General features: G+C 34.9%; 1 protein-coding gene across 1 annotated transcript in view; it reads left to right on the plus strand.

The window, feature by feature from the left end:
* The first annotated feature begins 39 nt into the window (after nucleotides 1-39).
* Nucleotides 40-27,276, plus strand: part of LOC119638156 (trithorax group protein osa) — a 135,873-nt gene continuing 108,636 nt past the window's right edge. Inside the window, 3 exon segments of the mRNA XM_038034816.1 lie at nucleotides 40-190; nucleotides 6,488-6,960; nucleotides 6,962-7,531. Of these exon segments, the coding sequence (XP_037890744.1) occupies nucleotides 6,595-6,960; nucleotides 6,962-7,531 (936 nt within the window). The 5' untranslated portion in view covers nucleotides 40-190; nucleotides 6,488-6,594.

Raw genomic sequence — 27,276 nt, forward strand, 5'->3', positions numbered from 1 at the left:
ACATTTTAAACTCACGTTCTTAATTCCCTATTACTTATTATATTATTATTGCAATTTGTGTGATATACATTTATACAAACATACATTTTTACATGTGCATTATTTCATTCGTTTTTGGTGAATATATCTATTCATTCGACACCTTTCGCCGAATACTTCGGTCATTTTTATGCAGTGATGATCTGAATGTGTAAGTATATTATCTACTACTCTTTTCAAGCATGTTTATATATATATAGACTTGTATATTTGTATATATATCTATCTATAGCAGAAATTGGCCATTAAAATAGTTCTGTATTGTCAGCAGTTCTAACATCTTAATGTTATCTATGAAATACCTGTCTAAATTTTTAAATGTAAAACCTCAAGTCAACTGTAATCGTTTTTGGTTTTGTTTAGGACAATTTCTTTAATTTTACATTAAAATAACTTTAATACATATTTGAATTGAGTTGTAGATAAATATCTGTTCCAAGTTGTACGTTTAACATATGTCGAATATTGAGTTGAGAATGGATACCATCCTTCCCAACTGGTCCGTGACCATTGACTAGGAATGTATCTTTGCATCTCGAGGATTCTATTCCATGATTAAAACCTTCATCTTACGATGATTAAAAATATATATAGATGCTACAATAAACTAAGTCAGATATTGACTTTCCGATTTCCGGTTTGGGATACTTGCATTCTTTAGGAGGAAAGAAGTCTTCAATAAAACCTGAATCTGGCGATGATCAAAAATTTATATGGATGCTACCATAAGCTAAGGCAAAATTGACTTTCTGATTTCAGGTTTAGATTAGTCAGATTTTACAAGAGGAAAGAAGCCTTTATTAAAACCTGAATCTTACGATGATCAAAAAAAATATACAAATGCTATCATAAGCTAAGCCACATATCGCAAAATCGACGTTCGAATTTGGATTAGTTGGATTTTCGTATTGTAAATTCCCCCTTAAGCGGACCGAAACTGTACTGAAAACAGATATTTCTTTTGAATTGGAAAAATCCTATAATTATTTGGTCTTAATAAGCCCGATTGTAACTGTTATGAGGGGATTTTACTGTATTTTTCTATCTAATGGTTAACTCGGTGCAATATGTGTTCGCTGCACAGACACAAATGCATTCGTTTATAACAACTTCTGTGTCTTTTGCTTAGATGATGATAAATAGCGTTTAGCTATGAGAATTTACTCACAGCCGGCATATAATTTTACGGGATGCTTTCTTTTAAATAAAGATGAAATATAAATTTTATTTAAATTTATCATTATAATATTGATTTATTTTGTGTGTTCTTTTCCTCTTATATTTATTTTTTGTTTGTTTTATTTGTTTCGCTTTATTTTTTTTTTTTTTTTTACTTTGCTTGGCAAAATTCAATTTTTTTGTATATGCTTTGGTTACCGCACATTATAAAAATGCAACACTGGGTTACATTTGTTAACGACGAATTTACGTACGAAATGAAACGAAAGAAAAACGTAGCCGAAGAGAAGAAAAATTGACTATGTATTAACTGACTACTGACGGTTTGTGTTGCTGCTGCAAATGAGTTTCATTTGTGAAATCCAAAGTAAAAAGTCCGGGAATTGTACCTTTTGAAAGTGCTGTGTTAATACGATACAATAATTTCTTAGAAATATACAAAAAAAATAATAAATAAATAAATAAATAAAAAAAACAAAATAATTTATATATAACAATAATAACTAAATAAATAAATAATAAAGTGCTTAAATGTATTTGTTGATAGAAACAAGTAAAAAGAGAAAAGAGACTTCAAAGTATTCCAACATATAAATTACGGAATACGAAACAGAAAAAAAAAAATCATTAAAAAATTGTCGTTTTTCGCGTTGCACAAAAATTAAATGCCAGAAGCAGCAGCAGCAGAAGCAGCAGTAGTAGTAGCAGTATTCAACGTAGTTGTAGTATGTGGTCGTGGAGAGTGTGGTGTATGTGGGGTACAAGTGGAAAAGTATACAAGTGAGAATGTTACAGCAATGCTTAAAACATTGAAAACGGGCTTTGCTTAATGAGTGCGACAGAGTCGAATATATATCTCTATACACTCTCTAAACGTTGGTTATTGTTTAGTGTGACGATCTGTCGGTTATTCGATTGGTGGGTTGGTCGTTTTGTCATTTAGTCGACGGGTCGGTTTGCCAGTCCGTCCGTCCACCGTTTTCGTACACACGGTACGTACGGTGTTTCGTTTAGTTTGGTTTGTGTCATTTGTATCTCTCTAGCAGTTATTGGTTATTTTCTCTTATGCGTTGTTTCTGATTTTAATTTCTTTCTATTTTTGCTTTGCCATTGAATTTCGTTTTGTGTATGTGTATCTTCTTCATATTCGTTAATTTGCTTGCTTTCCTCGTTCGGGCTATAAAGCACCAGTATATATATACGCTTCTATATACATACATACAAACATACATATTATATTTTCGTATAGGAAAATGTAAGCATGAGATATGAATAAATAAAACCCGAGAGGAGAGAGAGCAAACGCATACATAGAAGAGGGAAAAAAAGTGTGTAATCACAAACACATGCGAATGTCTACACAAACGTACATAAATAAGTGTGTGGTATGTTGTTGATACGATGGCACGATGATTATGTTCGCATTCGTATCTACATCATGTACACACAAATAAACACACACGCACATACACGTATATATTTAAATATTTTTATTTTCCTTTCTATTGCTGTTTTTTTTTTATAACGTTTGATTTTTTATAGTTTCTAGTGGTAGCTTGCTAATGTTGCTGCGTTGTTTTTGCCTCGTTTTAGTTCAGCGTTCAGTTCAGTTCAGTTCAGTTCGTTCAATTTTCTACTGCTATTTTCTCTGTTATTTTACGTTTTCTATGTCTATTCGTTCGTTTATTGTTACTTATGTGTATGTATGCCTACGTATATAACGATGTTTATACGAATGTCTACTATACATATATATATATAAATATATATATATATTTATATGTATATTTGTGCTCCTCGTGAGTGTATATGTATCTGTTCACATAGATACACATATGTATATAGACATCGTCTTTAGTTCGTTGTCAATTGCTGATTTTAAAATTTGTTGTTGGGTTTTCTGTTTCTCTACATTTTTACACATTAGTTGTGTTTTTTTTTTTCACTTTTTTTGTCATAAGCGATTTTTTTGTTTTTTCTGCTGTGTATATTTGTTATAGATTCACTATTGGTCGGGGTGTTGGCAATTAAAAAAAAAAAAAAAAAAAAAATTAGTATCTATAACTATGCCAGTCTTGAGATTTTTTATGGAATATATAAATATCTTCAAAATAGCACCAACCGACGGATGAGATCCATTATTAATATACAATAATGTTCGAAACTTTGTTTATACTTTTAATCTAGCTAGTCTGTCCGTCCACCCTTTTCGCAAGAAACTTTATTTTATTACTCTTTCCTACCTTTCCTTTTAATTTAGCTTGGGTTTTCGTAATTTAAAAAAAAAAAAAGAAAAAAGAAAGAAAAAAAGATCGGCCTTGCAACTTCAAGTAAAAAAGAGTTAATAATATTAAGTTCATTTTTCAAGCAACATTATTATTAATTTAAGGAGAATTTGTGCAATTATTTTCATTAGTGTTAGTGCGCGTAGAATTGCGCTTTAGGATGAGGGGATACCTGTTGACCCATTCGTTCACATGTTCATTTATCAAATGTTTTTTTTTTAATTTCTATTTCGGATGAATCTTAAAGGCATTTGCCAACCATGCCTTATAATAAGTCAATGAAGAAAATCGTCGTAATCTGAAGAGAAGGAATTTTTGTTCAATTACAGAGTCCACTAGTAATGCTACCGCATCTATTCTCTATACTACTTGTGGTACAAAGTTATATTAAGTACGTAACAGCCACAACGTCTTGTTCCTTTTTTTTTGGTGTAAATTGTTTTGGCCTTGAGGCCACCTTCTACTACACCGACTCATTCAGAATCATTCTCGCCAACTTTTTTTTTTTTTAATGCCGAAGGGAGACCAACAGGCAGGGTGGGTATTAAAAAGCTCTAGGGACACATAGGATTCCCATTCCTTGGGTTAAGGTTTCGTCTGTCCGTGTGTCCGATCAGTGGCAAGTACCTGCAATTTCTTTTGGTTGTAACCGTCCTAGGAGTGCCGGTGAACATAAATTTAGAACCCCTCAATCATCTCACGAAATATCTACCTCAGCTATCTGACGTAAGCATAACTCATAGGTTCCCATTGTGCTTATAGTGACGCCGCAATTGGAGTAATGGTGCGGTTACATAAATCTAAATGTGATAGACACACACCCGGTTGCACACGTAAGGCTCTTACTAAGGTCGCAAAAATCATTTTGTCCATCGATCTAAGCTGTTCTGTCCATTTGTCCGTCTGATGTTTGCCCAGGTATTTTTGTGTTTATGATAAAAATACGGACTTGCGATGGTCCCGCCATTTATTATACCGATTTTGTGTCACCGAATGTGATTTAGTATCGTATTTAAGCTTGTCTGCCCGTCTGTCCGTCATTTTTTCTTTTATTCAACCTGCACTCCACAAATTTTTAGCAGTTTTCGATGGAACTTCTCACACTCTGGAGTGTGTTTTGACCCAAGGACCAGTACACTTTTTCGATTATTACCCATATAATAATGTCTTATTTTGGAAAATCCTTATATGAATACAACTGTAGGATGGTATAGAGTATTTATGGTGGGCGTCGACTCCCTATTGTGCTTTTACTTCTTTATTTACTATATACAAAGCTTGACGGCATAGTTTCGCTGGATGCATTTACAAATCATTTCTTTCATGTAACAGAATGTTGAACTTAATAAAACACTTTTATTATTAGGAATGAGTGGGCTTATATAATATGACTTTAGAGATTTTTTTTTCTAAAAGAAATAATTGAAATAATCTTTGATGAACCTTTCCTTTTTTGGACAAAATTAAACATATGGTGATCGTAATATCAATTCAAGAACATAATGCCGAATATAGCTAAATTGATTCTATATACTTTTGATAGATCTAAGAAGAAGAAGAAGAAGAGGGCCTTTGCAGGGCTAAGAAAAACAGAAATTAAAGAAAAATGACTGATTTATTATTCGATGCAAATAAGAGAATGGAAAAGAATGGCAAGATCGAAAATTTAAGATCCAGTAATAAGAGAATTACACCATTGAATATATATGCTCTTGTCTCTTAGCATCAAATTCTCTTAAAAGTTCAAGTTTACGCGAACATTTTGAAGGCAATGGTAAACATTTATAAACAATAGCTTCGGAATTTTATCCGTAGAAGGGCGCTAGTATTGCATTACATTCTTCATATGTCTTCTGCTTCTTACGATAGGAAGAAGTGCATTATTCCTTACAACAATGCAACGGCTTGCCACTATACATCACTTGCGATCCAGAATCCATGTGTAATACTTAGAAGGACTTGAGGTGGATCATCCTTTTTTCACACCGAATCACACTTCGGAAACGATGAACCCTTTTCTGTCCTTGACTTTTTTATTCAAGCTGCAGATGACATGTTTTAGCCCCCTTTAAATATATGGATATATATATTGGGATCATCTTTCACTCATCGCTCCCCATATGATGACTTATTTTGAACAAGTCGTTTACAAAAGATCGTCTGGGCCAACTAAAGTGCTTTAAAAAATTTGAGTCAGATAGTCTTATTTTTTGAATCGTCCTGCCATGTAGTCTACATTAAGGAAAGTAAGTCTTCGTAGGGCAAAGACCCCTAATTTTTAATGTGTCATCGTCAAAAATTGTTCTTTAATATTAATTTGACCTGGAGACTAACCGAATCGAACTTGAACCACATAGATTTATTGTTTGGATTATTCTCAGCATTCGCCTTCGCCAAGCTTCTTCAGAATGAAAAAAAGATTCTTAAAAGATTAAGAAATGGTTGTCTTAACTTTTTAGGAACTCTTGACTTCATTCACATTTTGCCTGAAAACATGGGAATGTTAACTTTGAAAGTTCCTCTGTTCCTATGAGAGAACATTAGTTCAGTCCTAAGGATATCCAAGGATATTTTTTCATTTTTTCAGATCGATTAAAAATCATCTTCCGATTTGATTTTAGCGTGTCTGTCCGTTTGTCGCTCTTATTTTCTTGCGTTTAACCAAAAAGTCCCCGCTTTTCAATTGTCGCGTTTTAGTTCAAGGATGAACGCTGAAATCTTTCACGGCAGACCACTTTTTCGACCTTAGGGAGACTTATTTTGAAAAGTCGTTATTCCAACTACTGTATTACACGAAATGGTGTAGGTTATTTGATGGTGGGCTATGTTACACTATAGTGCTTTCACTTGTTCTTCTTAAATAATCTCAAAGTTTGGAATTGTGTTGATATACCCCTGAGTGATTAGAATATTTGGAAATTATATTTTTGTAATTAAAGTTTAGAGAAATTTAAAAAAAATAACTTATGAAATTTTCTTTTCAGATAATTTACACATAAAGTTGCAGCGAAGTTGGAGGCTTTACTCAAATAGTTGTATTGTTTGCAGCTGCAACTAAAAGAACCGACAGAACAATTGAGCGAAACGTGTAATGAATGAGAAAATTAAATCACCCTCTGCGCAGGGTGGCCCAGCGAATAGCGGCGGCCCAACATCTGCAGGCAATGGAGGTGGTGGCGGTTCTGGCGGCAATTCGCAAAGTGGTCCGACATCAGCGTCATCATCTTTAGGCAGTGGTCCACCTGTACCAAATAATGGCGGTGATGGGCAGGGGACAATACCACATCCTTATGGACCGCCCGGTGCTGGTGACCCTGTTGCTATGGCACACTATCATTTACATCAGCAACCACCTCACCCGCAGCATATGCCACCGCATCCAGGACAAGGTGGTCCTGGAGGCCCACCACCAAATACGGTTGAACATCCGAATAAAGATGATTATGGGCAAAGTCCGCTTGGGGGGGCCACCACCACCGCCACCCGGTGGACATCATCCGGTTTATGGACGCTATCATCATGCTGATCCTACAATAGATCCTTATCGATCTGGACACGCTCCATTGCAACAGCAGGCACCACCACCCGGTGGTAAACCGCAGCAATCGTTGCCAGGAACTGGAGCTGGAATATCTTCACCAGGTCGACCACCACCACAACGATATATACCTGGTCAGCCGCCCCAGGGTCCGACGCCTACGTTGAATTCATTACTGCAATCATCGCATCCGCCACCACCACCTCAGCATCGGTATACGAATAGTTATGATCCACAGCAACATCCACAACAGCCTCCACCACCTCAACAGCAACAACAGCAACCGCCACAAACAGGAGCCGGCGGGCCGCAACAGCAACAGCCTGGCGGTCCAACGCAAAGTGGGCCACCACCACCGCCACCTCATAGCGGACCACCTCCGCCGCCGCATCAAGCTCCCTATGGTGCTCAGCAGGGCGTTTGGGCACCTCCACCCAGACCCTATAGTCCACAGTTGGGTCCGTCGCAACAGTATCGAACACCACCACCGGTAAGCAAACCAACAACAAAAAACTTTCATATAAACAACAAATATTCACATTTGTTTGTTAATTTTTTTTCATTTTTTTATATTTTATATGTTCGAAATATGTGGTAAACACACGTATGTATGATGATGAATATCTCTCTCTGTCTCGTACACACATACGGGTGGTGTGTGTGTGTACACTTTTCAAATGCAATTGCATTCTTTTGAAAATGCCGTTATTTGATCGACCTTACCTATCACAACAATAAACACAAAAAAAAAAAAAAAAATAAATAAATAAAAAAAAAAAGTACAAATTCTAAAAGCGTATTACGTCACGAATTGAAAGGTTATTAAACCTTTAAAAAGTAAATAAACGCATATGTTTCAGTCAGTATGGGTATCAGTAAAAAATTTAAAGGCAGAATAATTTCGAAAAGAAAACAAAGCACACAGAGACAAACATACACAAACGCATGCATGCCCAAACACAAAGACAGAAAGGCAGCAATAAACACATTAACAATTGCGGTTATAAACAAAGATTCAGACCTATATACGTATATAAAAAAAACAAAATATATGATATATGTATATATATACATATATATATAAGCACATGTATGCGCGTTTATTGGTATATGCATTAACCATATAGTCATTTGGGTTTTTATAGAATAGTATACATTACGCCACAATATCTTTTAATGAACACATGTGGTGTATTTATATTTGTATGTACGTGCGTATGTACGTACCTTTATCCCCTGTCTATGGCTATGTGCGCTTAAGTGGCGTAAGCTTTTCATTCTAATAAAATCGGTTAATAGTGTAGTTGTTGTTGTTGCTGCTGTTGTTTATTCTCTTACAATCAACGCCTCGCATATTCTATCAAATCAACAGCTGACTTACTTATATTCAAAATAAATATTAGTAACAAACGCGTACACGAACATTTATACATATATAAACGCGCGCGTATACATTTATCCATCTAAATATTCTTCTTTGTTGTTCTTTTTGCTTTTTCTGTTATTTTCATTTGTAATATAAGTTGTGTGCGTGTGTGTTTTTTTTTTTTTGAACATTTATGAAAAATTACGTTTGTTTGAAATTTTACGTTCGCGCCGAGAACGCAAAACCCAATAAAAATTCGCCGACATCAAAACAAATTCAATTTTTTTTTTTTTTTTTTTTTTACTACTCTTGTGCGCCAAGAAATACTTTTTATTTATTTATTTACTTAGTTTTTTTTTTTTTTTTTTTTTTTTTTTTTTTTTAAACACAAAGTAAAATGAATGGCATGTGACTGTGTATGTGTGCATGTATATCTTTGCTAACGGTTTCATGAATGTTCATGCTGTTGCCTGTTTCTTTCTTTTTTTTTTTTTTTCTCCTTTAATGATTTCCTCCTATAGTTTTCGGGGGCAAATATATTTAATACGACACAAAAATACAAGTGTTTTTGTGTTATTTTTAATTTTGCGCTTTTTTTTTTTTACAATATAAACAAAGAGATGAAAGACAGACTCGCAGACAGGCAGACAAAACCGAAAAAAAAAGAGAAAAACAAAGTAAAGCTAAGAAGAAATACCCTGGTTTGGCGAAACACGGCCACATCTATCCAATCGTGGTTTGTTTTCAAATATATTCATTCATCCATTGAATGATGCGGATGCACGTGTGTTCGTGCACCGTACAAACGTCGTATAAATCTCTCTATATTTTTATAGTTTACCATGTAATATTCCCTGACATACATACATATACCTCATATAGGTATAGATATATATATATAAATATATATATATATATATATATATTGTGTATGTTTGTCCAATGTGTGCTTTGTTTAGCATTTTCCCTTTTTTTTTTTTTTGCTTGCAGATTGATTTAGTTTTATGTTAACATCGGGTATAGTTATCGTAGAGTTTGTTGTTTTTGGTTTTATTATTATTTTTTTTTTTTTTTCTCACGGCCAGTTAAGTTATTGCTGTCGCGTGGCACAATTTTTCTATTATTTATAATACATTTTTTCATTTTTTTTTCGTTTTTGTTTTTTTTTCATTTATTTGTTTTTTTTTTTTGTTTATCTTCGATGCTATTTCGTGCAGTAAAGCAAAAGGCGCAAGATTTAAAAAAAGTGTTGTATTTGTAAGCATTCTGTGCTAAAAATATAAGGAACGAATTAATTTTATAATTTTCAACTTATGCCGCCTCTTCGTTTGCAGTATGATTACTTCAGCCAGCCAGCGCAACTAAATTGAAGGCAATCTTATAACGAGTTGGCCTTTTACCTCCTTCTCCGAATTGAATTTCAAGCACTTGAACCCTGGCAAGCCTATTAAATTTCAGTCTTTAGATTCTTCTGTGCATTCAATCTTCTCTTCAGCTTTTATCTTTAACTCTTGAGCTTAACGTTTACTGTCCTACTTGAAATCATGTTTTTTGGTTTTACTGAACGAGAATTTATCAGGTGACTCTCTTTCGATCGCATTGCTTGACTTTTCATCGAAGCAGGCGTAGTTTCTTCCGTTCTTACAATGTGTTTTCCTGTTATAGGTTTTTTTTTTGTCTTTTTTGGCTTTGCATCAATTTTGTTATTCCGAAGAAGGCGAAAAGTCTGACTTGAAAATTCTCTTCTTTCGCTCACGTTTGTTTACCTTTAGCGTAACTTACTTTATCTTATTAACGACTTGTGCTTACTTGTACCTATCATTTAACTATGCAAGGTTGTCTTGGTCCGGCTATTCTGTTCTAAAATTATCGAAACCAGATCGTAAGACCAAGTCATTAAGTCACACAAACCACACAGAAGAAAAATATCTTATGACATGTATGACGTATCTGTGACGTTGCTTAGGGAATATCATGCCATTGATCAATAAAGGTTAAAGTTAATCTCTTTAGTTAGGCAAACAGTGTGACAGTTAATTAGAAACTGCAAAAGGATGTCATCGTTCTTGATGTCATCGTCTCTTGAGTAAATTTTCTAAGTTTCACTCGGCCTTCTTCAAAAAAACAGCACAACTTTGTTGTACAATCATAGACCAAAAAGCTTGCGACCATGCATCAAAGTGTCAGAGCAAAGATTATCAACTGTTAGTTTTTGCTAACACACAAACTAAGTATCGCGCCTACCCAGACGGTGCACGCAAGCTCAAATTTCAGTGCAATTTAATCCTATGCTTAATTGCAGTTATAGTGACTGCTTAGTCGTTAAAGGCGTAGCGCCGACCAGTTACTTACTCGTTAAAGGCATAGTACCTGCTGGCTACTAGGCTCTGGCGGCTCGGTATGTCTCTCTCTCTCTTGCTTTTTCGTTAAAGGCGTAGTAACTGCTGGCCGCTTAGTACCCCTCTCTATCGTTAAAAGCATAGCAGATACGGTTTACTAGGCTCCGATCAATCGACATCTCTCCATTTGGTTAAAGATGTAGCACCTACGAGTTATACGCATTCGTCCAGCCGATATTTGTTTCTCTCTTCAAAAATATAATACCTACGCATTACTAGGCTCCGGCCAGTCAATTCCTTTTTCTCTCCTTAAAGGCATAGCATTTACGATTTACTAGGCTCCGGTCATTCCACACCCCTTCCTTTCGTTAAAAGTATAGCACTTGCGGGTTACTACGCTCCGTCTGCTCGATAGCTCTCTCTCCTTCCTCAATCCTTTTCGCACCATAATCGTGTCAAAAATATATGGGTATACCCTACCTGGTTGACTATATTGAAAAAAAAAAAAATGATCGAAGCATTTCGTCAGAGTTTTGCCAAGAGTTCAAGAATAACCGTTCGATTTAGAGAAGCTCTCTCTACTGCATACCTTCACAACAGATTTGCAGCTTCATGCTTGCAAAGTTCAATGGAATCAAGAACTAAAGTCTATTGACAGCAGTCAGAGTCCGGTAAATGATCCATCACCTGCTTGCATGTACCCCATTGCGACCTTTGGGTAATCGGAAAAATTGATTGATGGGAGGAAAAAAATGACTGGATTTGAGAGCGACAACATATGAAACCGTGGAAAAGACCGTTTAGATGCATAACAGCTTTCTTTTAAGCTCGTGACCTTCTTCCTCTTGTGGAATATTTTACATTTATTTTTTTTTTTTTGCTAAAAACCTGCGGAATAATGGCTTAAAAAAGGTTCGAACTTTTCTAAAAATTGATCATTAAAAAATGTGATCTTTTTCCACGTCCAAAGCGTAAAAAAAAGTTCCACTAACAGTATTATAATAAAAACTTTCGAGTATTAGATTCCTGATCCTATCGGCCGCTCTGTACGTAATAACTGAACGTTAAAGAAGTTCGGGAAGCCAAGCAAGTTTCATTTTTCGAATTTCTTGAATACTCCGAGACCTGGTCGATGTAAGTGCGGGCAGAATACAAAAAGCATTTGCAAAAAAATTTCTCAAAAATCACTTTTTATCAACACAACGCATAGACACATGCACTCGATTTTCAGTTGCGAGAAATATACGAAAAGTGTTTATGGTGGAAGGAAAGTGCAATAGAAACCTTTTACTCATTTAAACCTGCGCCGATACCTGCTTCATATAATTTACATGTTTTTTTTTTTGCTGAATAGATATGGCTTTTAACCGTACCTCTTTCCTGCTCTCTCTCTCTCTCTCCCCCCTCGTTGTCTTTTAACATTTACAGAAATTCGCTGCTTTCCTTAAAGCACAAAATTGAACGTAAATGCATTCATTAATTAAATTCATTCATTAATTAATTTTCTCGTCGAAAGCCGTCAAATGTGTGATTGGGCAAAACAGTTGCGCTGGCTGCTGGAAGTACATTAAGTGAAAGGATTATTTTCAAAGGCGGTTGTAAGATATCAAATGTAAAGCTATCTATTAAAGGGATCACTAGAATTGATCAATGGCATGAATATACATCACATTATTAATGACGAAAACAGAAACAAAGTCTCCACACGAGTCTCATTTATAAATATGTTTAGGTGTATATGTACGCCTACAGAATGCTTTAAATTTTTATACACAACACATATATACATATATTCGTATATGCATAACTGTGTCCCATTCATTGACTGATTCATGCTTGTTGTTGTTGAATTTCTTTTTTTTAATATTATTTTTTTTTTATTTTTTGTTGTGTTATTACTTTTTCTTCTTTTACATTGTCAAGTTTATAAATATTGTAAACACACAATTAGAGTAAATTTTTGTAATGCATAATACGGACCCCATATACATTTATATATATTTATATATATATATATATAGATACATTTATGTATATATATATATATGTGGACGTGTGCATAAGTGTTTAAACGTATACAGAGGCGCACGTACCGAACTCAAACGCACATATATAACCTACAACTACAGTATGTATGTCTTCTTGTGTATTGTTTTGTATTTTTTTTTTTTTTTTATTTTTTTTTTTCTGTTAAGCACGTGCTTTCATGTTATTGCTCTTCTCTCTGTAATGAATTTTTATAGAAAAATGATAAACAATGGCATTATCATTTCAAAATGCTTTCAAATTGCCAGCGAAAGAAAAGATAGGATGTGCATGCATGTGCATAAACAAAACAACAGCAGTTGTTCTCCCAACTCGCTGCCCTACCAAAGTCTTTCGTTTATTTTATGGCTTTACAACCGTATAAAGGAATTCATAAGATTTGCTTACATTACTTTATTGCTTGCTTTGGCAATAATTCTTAATTGTGGAAATGTACAAAGTATTTCTGATTGATTGATGAATAGCTGAAGCAATCTTAGTCTTCACCAAAGTTTCACTTTACCATTAAAGAAAAATAGTTTTTTTGCAGACTTAAGAATGATCAAAAAATAACGAGAATTATTGATTCATTTATCTACTATATTATATATTTAATTCATTAATCTTAAAGTAACGCTTGTGTTTTCATTCGGCAAATAAGAAAAGGCCATATAGAGGACACATATACCTAGTTGTGTCTACAAAGAATGCTATGTGTCTTTGAGTGTCGCCTTGATCTTGTGCCGAGTCTTATCGCTTGTCCTTTGAGTGTTTGGTAATAGAAGAAGAGTTTATAGGGCACCCATACATGGAGTGAGTCTACAAAGAATGGAATGCGTTTTTGAGTGTCGCCTTGATCTTGCGCCGAGTCTTATCGCTTGTCCTTTAAGTGCACTTTTAGACTTGGGAGCTAAGAAAATTAGAGATAGGAATCCCCTTCTTCTTCTATTCTTCTATCCAATATTCTTTGAGTACATTTGAGAGAAAAGCCTTAGGCTTAAGCGAGAAGCTTTGTGAAAGGTGACTACATACAAGTCAGGAAATATACTTTCACGTTTTCAGATTGTTTCGCGATTGTATGCTGATTTGTGCATTGCTAAAGCTAAAGGCAGCATAGCGTGATAGGTGTCTGGCGCGTTGAGCTGTGTTGATTACTTCTCCTAGTACAATAAATCCAAGGGGGAGCGTAGTAGGAGCAGTTTCCTCGAAGGTATTGAGAAATCAAAATGTAAGTGTGAAGCTGCAAACATGACGACCAGAACATGTCGATAATTTCAAATTATTTTAAGAAGTATGGAGTCAACGGCGGTCAGGTTGCCCGCTCACAAGGCCACGACTATCCTGCTTAGGCGGGTAGAAGTGCATGCAGTAGTTAAGCTGCGATTGGTGCTTGTCAAATCTCTTCGGGGGAACGCTTGCACAATGGCATACCATGTAGAAACTTCGGTTGAAGTTGAACGTTGCAAGTTTAGCCAATGTGTGAGGCCGGACCGTTAGGGTGTGGCCCTTCAAAAAGTACTCTTGCGTGAGCATTAGATAATTAGATGTACTTGATAGGCCTCGCCCTGTGTAGAGGGGAAGATTTGGACCATACCCCAACTTTCAAGCTTATACCCAGTTCTTGGAATAGGCCTTCTCTTCTCCAGGATTGTCCTGGAAGTCCGAGGGGTGCCCAATTCAACTGTATTAATTGCCAATGGTCCTAGGGAATTCGTCTGGTGAAGGCTTCACTTCAGGTACAGATGTTAAACATCGATATAATCTGTCAGGGAATTTGGATAAAGTCAGGAAACTAAAAAAAAGCGGTGTTATCTTGCAAGACGTGGATTGCTTGCTCTATTGCCCATTGAATGTCGTTTTAAGTGGCGAAAGCCTTAAGGAGGATAGAATTCTTTTTCTATCCGATAACTTTGAATGTTCACTTTAGTTGGGGGAAATAAGAACTAATCGTAAACAGAAACTGACGGCCTGCGGCATTACAAGGTTGGGCTTTGTTAAAAGTTATTTCAACATATTTCTGATGTTTCTTAGACAAAAAGTCTTTTACGAGAATGAGTTTAATGCTACGAAAAGTACGATATCGCCGACGCCATAGAAGACCTTGTATTAATTTTGTTGTGCTTCACATCAGTCCATACGAATGACATTTTCCCATTTGGGACATTACTTGACAGACAGCCAAAGGTATTGCTCGTGTCTTTGTCGAAGTAGTCGATCTTCTGCAAAAACAAAACCTTTAACCATTGACTGAAGCTTTCTTTTCTTCTTTCTATCTATAACCACTTGCAATAGCTATATATGAGAGTAGAACGATACGATGAATTTATTGAAGGCATTATAAGCAGCATGGTTTAGCTTTAGTGAATTAATTTTATTGTCGTTGTTTTGAAAGTTTTTAAAAATTATTTAAACAAAAAATAGGTAGAAAGCGAGAGAGAGAGAGAAAGATAGAGAAAAAAAGAAGGTTTTGCATGAAAATTTGCATAATAAAAAGTTCGCTTTTATTTTACGAACCTTTAACTCAAAAGCAGGCAGCAACAATAACGTTATTCGATGACGGCATTGTTTTGCAAAAAAAAAAAAAACTTGTTTCTCCATCCGCTATTAGACCGTGAGAGTTTATTGCAGCTCTCCATTTCGTTTGTTAAGGCTGCGTTCGAAAGCCCGAAGTTCACAAAGTAAATATGCGAGTCACGACAGTTGGGGTTAGTACTACTTACCTCGGAAGTAAATGCAGAGCAGAATTCGATACCAGATCGGTGCTTGATACGATATATCAATTAAAAGTATAATTATTATTATTATTATTATTAATTTCGCCAGAGAAATACATTCTAAGACTAAACTCTTAAAAGCACTAGCATCTAAGGCTATCGGCTTTTTATTAAAAACTCTACCGCACTTGAGATTCGAACCCACGACCATTGACTTGCTAGTCGAGATTCCTCCCCTTCGGCTACTCAGGCGGATTAAAGTATAATTATATTTCGCTTTAATTAATGAAAAACTCCGATTACTTATTCTTCACTTTTAAACACATACATACATAATTTTTTTCACTTTGTAATAAAATTTTAAAAACTTGTAGATCTCAACTTATGTGAGAAGCTAAAAAAAAATTTACTTTAAGGCAAATTTTTTTTACTTACATGCTTTCTTACTCATGTAGTCATGTATTATGCAAAAGGAGAAGAAGAAGCAGATGCAAAAAAAAATATATATATATAGCAACCAGACGACGACAGCAACGTAATACAAAAACTATGTTAATGTACTTGCATTGCTTTAATCATTTACCTTAAGAATGAAAAAAAAAAAAAAAAAAAAACAAGAAAAAAAATTGTATTTCTCATGGTTTATTATTATTTATTTTTGTCTTGAATTAAACTAAAAAGGAAAAAAAAAATAAATAAAACCAAAAAAAAAGAGAGCAAAAAATGCAATGAGGTCGTTGTACTTTGTTAACGAAAAAGCAACAACTTAGACTAGTTTCGCTTTCTTTTCTATTTACATGTACACGTGCATTACAAATAGAAGTTTTTTTTTATTTTTTTTATTATTATATTCTTTTTTCTTCTTATCATTAAAGTTTGATTGTGCGCAACAATTTTTTCAAGGTCTTTTTGCAAGAAAAAACGAACAAGAAACAAAAAAAAAAAAAAAAAAAAAGAAAAAAAAATACATTCGCATAATATTTTTGCAATTTTCGTAAAACTTTTTTAAAGACTTTTGTAAAGTTTACGACCTTTAAAAATGCTCTTGTACACCATCACATTACATTTGTTATTGTTGTTATTGTAACGACCAGCGAACATTGTAGTAACTGGTAAATGTTGTTTACAAACAATCACAAAACCTCTCCCTCTTCCCATTATAGATGTATGTATATCTGTATGTATGCATTGCTGTTGTCTTTCTTTTTCGCTGTTTTATTTTATAAACAACTTTGCGTTTTTTAGACAGAAAGACAACCATCCTAAGCATGCCATATGCATATCTGTATTTATGTTTAATAAGTCAATGATAAATCGTTTCATTATTGCCCTATTTATTGACAAAAAAAAGGAGTTAACGTTAGCAGGGGTTTCTCTTTTGTTGTCTATTGTTGTTTATTTCTTTTGTCAAAAAAATGTTTTTATGTCGAAGAGCCGTAAAACTGTTTACAACACGCAAACGGTATTTTCAGCGGCTCTATCACGTGTATATGTTCTTGAGCAGCGTGAAATTCTGATTTAATTAAGCCATGTCTGTCCGTTTGTGTGTCGATGGGGTGAAAGCGACCTTATGAGTTATTTATATTCGGAATCAGTTAAGCCATGTCTGTCCGGCTGTGTGTACAAAAAGCTACTTCAGCGACCCTATGCAGTATTTATGTTCTTGATTAGCTTGAAATTCTAAATCGTTTAAGTCATGTCTGCCCGCCTGTGAGCCCGTGTGTCCAAAAGGTAGCTTCAGAGATCCTATCAGTTACTTAGATTCTTGAACAGCGTGGGGTTCTGAGTTGATTAAGCCATGTCTGACCAAAAGCAACCTTCAGTGATCCTATAAATAATTTATATTCTTGATCATCGTGGGATTCTGAATGGACTAAGCCATATCTGCCCGTCTGTCCGTCTGTGTGCTTAAAAAAAAAAAAACCTTCAGCGATGCTATTAAGTATTTATATTTTCGATCAGCGGGATAGTCTGAATTGATTAACCCCCATGTCTGTCCGTTTGACTGTTTGGTGTATGCTGTTGGCACTCTCCCGATCCCAAAAATGGAGGTAACAACTTCCAATTTTATGCAAACATTGAAAGTTCTTTCACACAGGTTGGCATCGAAAATGGACGAAATTGACCAAAATAACACGTCCCCACTAAAGCAAATAATGAACACAATTCCGTATCTCTAAGCAAAAACTTGTGGGTCCTTACTCATTGCTTAGAAGTTATGGGAGACAGAAAGCTGAAAATTTCTACATCTGCTTTACCGAAAGCTTTACTCTATTTATATATAAACAATTAGCCATGCCCACGCAAAGTTATAAATAATTAAATTTTCTTTTTTTCCCATTTCTTTGAGGTTTTATGCTTATTAACGATAGGGTAAAGAACACGGAATTATTTGCCAAAAAACGCGTTAGTTCTAAATTAATTATGGTGGACATCACGTCGGGGTGTATTCATTTTTTCCGAACTAATACCTTTCAGTGAACTGAAAGGTGGAAGATACATCTTATCCCATTCACATTTTTGCGACCACAAATAAGAGTAGGGAACGCTAAAGATATGATAGATTCAGTTTTTCTTACTTGTCTTCTTTTATTTCTCTTAAGAAGTATTTATTAAACTTTAATATTTGCTCTAATCGACCACTCTTTTACATATGGATCCGTCGGCATCTCAGTTTTTGATGTTGACAAAGAGCGATATTAGTCTTCTTAAGGTATTACTCGGCCTAACTATTTCGATTTTATTTTGTCTTCTTCGTAACTCTTCTTAAAAACCGTTACATTTTTGGAAAGAGCAAACGTAACGAAAGCGTCCATAGGGGGAAGGACAGACATTTATTTCTATCAATCACATCCTGAGTAAGCATATTTCTCTCTCTCTCTCTCTCTCTCTCTCTCTCTCTCTCTCACACACACACACACACACACACTCTCTCTCTCTCACACACTCTCTCTCTCTCTTTCGCTCTCTCTCTCTCTTTCGCTCTCTCTCTCTCTTTCGCTCTCTCTCTCGCTCTCGCTCTCGCTCTCTCGCTCTCGCTCTACGCATAATGGCTCGTAGGAATTCTTCAGCTATTTCCTCAACGATGAACATGATTTCTTTTGGAATTTTTCAGTGCTATACGCACAGTATCTATGAAGCGTAGAGGTTGCATCATTTCGTGTACCTTGCGAGGTTTTTTCTTGGCGCTGATATTGCTCGTAAATTTATAGATTCGATTACGTTAATTATGCGAAAAATCATTTCGAACATTGCCAACGGTTTAATACAAACGTTGCGACAATTTTGTCTGATTGTTTGTCTCTGAAAAAGTCACCCAAGTGAAACCTAAACCCGAAAATTGCTTGCAGATTGGATCTTGTTATGGACATACCAACACATACCAACTCAATGTGTAATGCACACCCGACCGAATATAAAAATTTTTTTATCAAAGAATTTCGCAACTCTCGTCATCAAATGTATCAAAGATTTGTCCTTGAAATAACTCAATTTTTGAAGCTCTATGTATATATATATATGTCTTCCGTCGTCGTTTGTCATTAATACTATTTACCGTAGCGCATTGATTGATAGTGTTCAAGTGTTTATAATTATCGTGAAATTCTGATTCGTAAAAAACAGTACAATAGAACAATGAAAAAATTGTCATCGAAGTATTAATTAAAAAAAAAAAAATTGTTTCCGGAAAGAGCAAACTTTCACGTTTTGTATATGGTATAACTTTGATCAGAATTCTTTGGTGTCTTATCAAAGTGTCGTAGCTTTTGGAAAATTTATGGACAAGTTGAAGGTAAACATTTTCGAGACATAAAACTTTGCTTCTTCTTACCGTCTCACCAAATTGCTCGATATGCTTGCCTGCGCTGGCAAAAGAAATCATCGGTATATTATGTGTATAGGTCGCTTGATTGAACTTTTCTCAAGTCAAAGCTTGCAATGATTTTTGAAGTGTAGAAGAGTGTTTGTTTATTTGTTGTTGTGTTCTTCATATGGGTTTATTATAAAGTAAAATTCTTTTGACAGTTGCAAAGCATACAAACTCTCGTCTTGTTATTTTTCCATCTGTTGAAGAACATTCGCAGTCATTATACTGTTTATGGTATCCTTGCCAGCAGTATGTTGCGAGAACGATCTAAAGGTACATATCAAAAGCATAGCCAGACAAGAAGTATACTCATATCGAAGGGCAATTCCTTTTCCTGAGGTATTGTACGATTAGCAGACATCTCTTATCGAGTAAATCATTGCTATCTGAGTATTCACATAAACATCAGCTACGCTTACGTTCATAACAATAGCGTCATTTGATTATTTATGGCTATAATAAACTGGGGCGGCCTTCTTTTTTCCGACCAGAGAATGGGACATAAAACTTTGATTGCTCTAGTCGAGCGACATTTTTAAACGTCTCCCAATTATTGTTTCACTTTTTTCTCGCCGATGGAATTTTTCTATATTCTCTCTTTTCTTTACTCCGAAGAAACTGAGATTTTTAAGGTTAGGATTAATCCTCTAGTCCAGCTTGATTGCTGCTCAGGTGACAAAGGATTCCGGAAGAGTTATACTTAATCGAAATCTGGTTGACCGTCAAGAATGCGCTCGCCCAGTGCAGTTATATTAGTACGCTCAAGAATCAACTATGGAAAGAAATTGCAACCCCGATCCTTGCTAATATGATAACAGTTCGTGCTATTTACTAACTGAAGCCGAAGGCTGCGGCTGAAATAATATAATAAGACCCTCGCGATAATTCCAACCCTGGCAGGCATTGTTTTGCTAGTAGCCTTTTCTCCTCTACTGGATGGAGGAGAAGGCTTCCATGATCACTTTGCCTTGAGCATGGTGTCATGTACATGTTTTGCTTACCCAGTTAGTTGTTGATGTCATCGATAACAGAGATGGGCAGCAGGGCCAACAGCATCGAATACTACTTGCGTAGCAGCATTGTTGTCTTTATTAGGCTCCAATGAATTGCGAGACCCACGAAAGTCATGTTGTTACATTTTTTTTTAAGTTGCGGCAATTTACACTCTAACGAAGACAACAAGGGAACCGAGCAACTCAATGACTTGCCAACAGATCTCAAGCTTAGCCTACTCGATGGTTCAAGGCAATCAAGCGCAAAGAATGATTGGATTTCCTTAGTCATTATTCGCTTTCTTCATTGACAAGCGGTCGCTGAAGCAACCCTATGTGTTGACCTAACTAATTTAACGTTCGCAGGTGATTCACTTCATTGAGACTTGAGATCGATCCGATGATAGATGCTTCGAAGGTTGCTTAAATTTCTGTAAAGGACATAATGCTTTTTATATAATAACAGGTGGTTCCTTCTAATGTGCGTGCATTGCATTGCCTCTCAAGCACACAAACAGACATACATATGTACATATATATATATATATATATTTATTCATTTATTCATTTATTTATTGTAGTATACATGTAAACGGTTTTATTCACCTACATTTGCTGTCTGGATTGACTCGATAGCTCTTTTATTTAGGCTGTTGTTTTCTTGTTATTGTTGTTGCTCTTGTGTTGTTGCCTTATATTTTATTTTCTTTTTCATTATTTTTTTTTTTTTTTTTTTTTTTAAGTTCACTGACTTTGTTTTTGTAATAAAATCAAATGTAAAAAAAAAAAAGAAGCAAACAACATATTGTCTCCTCTACTTGCTACGGGTGCATTCATTCAAGTTTTTGTGTTTTGAAAATTCGCATACACACATAATATATATATATATATATATATATGTCTATATCCGTTGAGTTTGTTATATGCCTATCTGTGTACGCACATCTAAGGAGATGCTGATAATGTGTACAAGAAGAAGGTGAAGTGAATGAGTGAGTGTATATGCGTGTGTGTGCGAATGGAGCTTTAAAGACTGATATAATTTCAATGGTGAAATATTTTAAAATTCAAATTATTTTTTATATACCGTATATGTACAAATATGGATAATATGTACATATATATAAATACGCATGCATTTATGTATATATATATATGTATATATATATATTTATGAATGTTTATAGATGTGTGCACATATTTAAAACACCATCCATGTAAATGCTATCAGGAAATGCAAACGTATAAGAGACACACACTCCGATGTGTGTTGTTTGCTTCTGTGACCTCTTCATTTCTCCAAGTGCAAGCGCCAGCGTTCATATAAGTACAAATATTTATGTGTATGCGTGTACGTATTCACGTTTGGTTCGGTTCCTTCAATTTTCAAATTGGTATGTTGGTGTGTGTGTGCCAGTGTATATATATATATATATATATATATTAATATATATATTTTCTGTGCCATGTGGTGTTGTACTTTTGCTTTGCTGCTTGCCTTTGTTGTTTTTGTTGCTGCTCTTTCTGTTGCCGTTTTTCATTCATTGTATTTCATATATTCAACCTTGACACACTGAGCACAAGAGTAGAGAGTAGAAAAGTTCCATTAACGAACCACATGATGATGGTACTCACTCATGTCGCTGTTGTTGGAATTTCAATAAAATTTAAAATAAAATTGCAGCACCAGCAATAACAACAACAACAACAACTACGACCCTATAAAACTATACTTTTCCGTTATACTCTATATTCTGCATGAATGTATTTCCGTTTTTTATTTTTTTTTTATTTTTTTTATATTTATTTTGTTTTTATTTCTAAACACGTTCTATGGAATAAAATTTGGTTTTAGTTTTTTTTCTTTTTTTGTTTTTATTCCATTACTTTTCTTTGTTTAGATCAGTTATTGTGTTAGATGGAAAATTGGTAAACTTTCCTATGAAAAAATATTGAACCATCAACTAATGGTTTATACGTTAAGCAGCAAACAAATGGATAAGCAATACTTTATATATATGTTTTTTTTGTCCATATATATATATATGTATCGATGTTAAAAACTTGGATTTTTATTGTGTGCAGGCTTTTAATTATATTTTCGCAACACATTGAAGTATGCCGTATGGGCTGCATAAAGGGCAGAAATTAAACGGGTTTTTTAATACGCTCGACTTCCGGCGGCGTCTGTCCAGGAAATTGTCGTTCGGAAGTTGCGTTTCGCCTGTAGTATAGTTCGCTGTAGATCAAAGTGTGATTGACAGTTAAGCAGATTGCTTGAGCGATGTCAACGCATCAGTCGAGGGTATGACCATACGGGCTATAGGGAGTACAGTGGTTGCAGCGATACTGCAGTGTCATATAGACCTCAAACATTAATGATCTTGCACTTCAAATCAATCTGGAACTTTAGGCGTAACGAAGCAATCTTTTATAAAGATTCTTACACTCCCTGGAGGGCGCTGAGACATGCTCTTCAAATAAGTGCCCTTTGTCGCTGGACATCTTATGAAGTTGTATGTAAGGGCAGATATCCGTGCAACGTTATTGCAGAAGTTGACGCACTCAGCATCATAGTCGTCCAAAAGGGGAAACATCTAATTGCAATCAACTGCGCTAAGATAAGGTAAACGCAGCTTTTTTAAGAAGCCATGTTGTTTCTCCTATGGGCACTGCATCCTCGTCTATAATTCAATCACTGTATCCTCGACGGCTTGGCTTTTCGAATCAATTTAAACATATCTGCCTTTCTTCCTTTAATCGTCCATTGAGGTAGATGTTTAGAATTTTGTCTTGACAGAGGAATTATTTCTTAAATTTCTTTTGCGGTTTGCTCTCTACTTTATATGAACATTCGAAAGCTGATTGCAAAATCGGGTTAATGGAACTTTAGCTTTATACTTTTGCTGTTTTCTTCTTAGGGGTTGCCATTTGCAGAGATTTTTGATTTATTGTGGGCTTGAAATTGTAAAGTTTAAGGGGGGGGGAGTTATCATAACTTATATCATTGAAAAGCTCTTTGCCGCATCGACTACGAAAATAAACCCATCACCGTTATTCTAAAAGGGACTAAAGTTCTCATACTCTATAACATTGGATGGGAGCGGCCCATTTCAAATAAAAGTGTAAATTTTAACTTGCCTGAGTAACAGGCAAAAAATCCGGAAAACAAAGATAACTTTTCACAGTTTTTGTTACACAGACGCGTGGGCGAAGTGGGCGTGTCCTTTGAAAAGTTTGGCTCATTTTCAGATTCTTTTGCGAGGCGCGAGGAGACACTACGCAGTTGCGCAAACGGACAGACAGGCTAAGGCTAAGGTGAATTCCAAATTTGAAATTGATCAAGAACTTATATATATTATGGGATTATTGAAGCTTGCTTCTTCATCTTATAAACGTATTGAAAAAAAATTTCAATATCGATACACTATAATATTTAGCGGGCGTGGTCAATCCATTCCATTTTCCTACAAGTGCTACAGTATCGGCTATAGAATATGCGTTCATATTTTTGTACATTTTCTCGCTATAGTTTTTTTTGAGTAATGAGCAAAAAAACCAATTTTTTATTGCTTTTGAAAAGCAGAGACTTTCTGAGCCTATGTGGTTCTTTACGCGTGTCGTTCGACTGGTTTGTTGACTCATTTTCAATATTAAACTGCGTGCAAAAAATTCTTATATATCTACCAAACTTGAAGTGATAGCTTCAGTTTTGCGACCAGAAGAATCTTTACAACACAGAGACAGACGGTGTAGACGGGCAGACGGATGTGCTTAAATCGATTCAGAATTTGATGCTGTCAGGGTCTTTTAGGCTTTGCAAACGTTTTAACAAAATGAATATGCTCCTAATCCTTCGATGACGGTTATAATAAAATCGGATTCGGATCGGGTTTTCTTTCGCAAGCCTTAGCATTATTGCTGTCTAAATTCATTTAAACTAAAGAAATAAATGATGGGAGTAAAAGTGGGATGAGCACTAGCAAACAACCCATTGGCTCTCTTTTTTTTTTTTTTTTTTTTCTTTTTTTAAAGGCAAAAAATATGTCTGTCAATCTAGTCGCTTTAGTAAAGTCAAACATTTCATTGATATTATGTTTGTCAGATACTGTCCCGATATCCATAGTGGATTATAGGCGAAAAGGAGAAAAGGAGACTCCGAACATTGGAAAGGTTTTCCCATTCACAAAATGTATATACAAATGTAAGACTTTGTCTACAATTGCAAATTGAAGGAATAGATTTTCATTAGTGTGCGGCAATGGTATGATCAAGGCGATCTCCTTTTGCAAGCTGTATAACTTGGAAGGTAAAGTGATGCCAAGTTTTACAAACATAACATTACTTAAAGCATATATGACAATATGCGGCATATGCCATATACGATACCTTATGCGTTGTCTATGAAAGCGAAGTGTGTGCGGGAAGGAGGAAAGGAACAGAGAGATTTATTAAAGTAATCCCATCAAATCCGTTATAATTATATGCAGTATACGATTGAATTTATAGAGTGAAGGGCTATTCGATCCGTTTTGCGAGCAATTGCTCTACACAAGCGACAATGACGTATGTGGCGGATTAAATGAATTTTCAATTTTTTTTTTTTTTTTTTTTTTTTAATTTTTATTTAGTTTTGCATCCTTTCCGCTGACAACTTCATTATCTGTTTATCAAAGTTTTTTCTGCATATAATAGAAGGACGAAAAACTGAAGGGATATATATTATCTACTTTGTGGGCGTTTTCACATTTTATTTTCTCCTACATTAAAATAATTTATTAAATGAATGTATTGATGTTGTTGGTGTGATGCGCATTGAAAAAGAAAAAAAAAGCGACCAAAGTCCAATATAACATTTTTCATTGGTTTAGGAGGCATCTTCATCACTCACTCATAGCCATTGTGCATGTATATGTACGTATATATATATATATATATAGAAGTTTGTTTTACAAATGAAAAGTGAATTTGAAGGCCATTTGATGAGAGTAGGCTTAGCTACGAATATCTTGTTGTTCAGTCTGTTGGAATTTCGAACAAAACAAAAAAAAAACAAAAAGAAAAACAAAAAAAAAAAAAAGAATAATAATAAGCAGTGTTGTCGTGATGAAGACGATGATGATAATGATGACGATGATGCTGACGCTGATGTTGGTGTTGATGCTGATGCTGATACTGACGCTGTTGGCTATATGGAGGGATATGTCAACCTAGCAAATAAATCTGTTGTTCGCTTTCAGTATTGCTTAACGCTGTCATCGCATTAGATGCGTAATTTGTCATGCACGTGCGGCATTATAAAGACCAAAAGAGATGACGATAATGATGGTAATGATGGTGATAATGATGATGATTGTGTATTTAAACGAGCGCAAGAATGCAAAGCATCACTTTATCAGGCCATCGTCTTTCCGTAAATAATTTGAGACTATATATATGTACGTAAATATGTATGCATTTTATTAGAGCACCAATATGTGTAGCAGCACCAGTTAATTTTGCCTTCATTATTACCATGATGAAAGCAGACAACGAAAAGCAAGGATTTAAACTCTAAGCGGACTTGTAAAGTGAAATAATAATCAACGGCGAGGCGCACTTGTTGGTTGTGTTCTTTACATTTATGGAAACATGTATATAAGTTCGTTAGTATATATGTATGTTATATTTTGCGGATAAATAAATGGTGTTACTGTTGTTGTTTTTGTTGTTATAATAAACCAACATGAACGTCTAAAGTATATAACCAACGAATATAACGATAATAATGATGGCGATGACGACGACGATGACGATATGGCGGTGCCACTAGAATAGAAGCTATTTTCGTTGTATATGTTCATGTAGGGCTTTATATATATATATATATATATATATATATATATACATATTTATATATATAGAAATATGTATGTTTATATAAAAACGAAAATTGTACATAAACGAGGTGTCTAGTTAGGTAGGTAGGTAGGTAGGTAGGTAGATAGGTAGATAGGTAGATAGGTTGGTAGGTAGATACTTACTTATGTGTTACGTTTCAATCATGGTAGCGACCGCTGCCTCTTGGTGGATTTGCCCTGGCCTTTACATTTCATTCAGAAATTCGCAGGTTATCGTCATCATCATTACCATATATATATGTGTTTTATATATGTTTGCATATATGTGTTTGTATAGGTTCACATTCTCATACGCGCTTATATATATATATATATATATATATATATATATATATATATATATGAGAGACTAAACATGCTAAGGTCTATATTTGTATTTACATATACGATTATAAGGATGTGTAGTTCTATTTTCCTGTATAGACATGTATGCAGATTCTGGCTAAAGGTTGTAAGCCTCTCAGCGACACATTTTCTAATATATATATTTGCTGCCATTAGTTAGAAAGTTAATGGATGGCTGCTGATGGGTGAAAAAGAGGGGAATAGTGGGGGAGAGAGAGAGTGTTGACTGGGGAGTGATGGAGGAAGGGGGGGGCGGCCCCCCCCGAGAAGTGTAAAAGTGGAGAAGTAAACATTAGTAAATGTTATGCTTTACTATCGTATAGTGATTTGTGTTATGTTGTGTGTTGTGTGGTGTTGTATGGTATACGCATCTTATGGAAATAAAAGCAAAAGATCAACTAGCCTCAGCCAACTAACCAATTGTTGCGTAATGTCAAGGCTGTTGCCAACTATAGTACTACTTACTATTAGTTGATATTGTATATGAATTATATTCATATACATATACAATATATATATATATATACATATCATATCATATATATATATATATATATATATATATATATATAAATAAACTATCGTGTCTATTGAAAACACGTTTAATAATTCGTAGTCCGTTCATGCTGTTTCCCAAGGGTTTACTACACTCTACGCTCTATATATAAACATATATACATATATAC

The sequence above is a fragment of the Glossina fuscipes genome, unplaced genomic scaffold (genome assembly GCF_014805625.2).
Source record: "Glossina fuscipes isolate IAEA_lab_2018 unplaced genomic scaffold, Yale_Gfus_2 73, whole genome shotgun sequence".
NCBI classification, from domain to species: domain Eukaryota; kingdom Metazoa; phylum Arthropoda; class Insecta; order Diptera; family Glossinidae; genus Glossina; species Glossina fuscipes.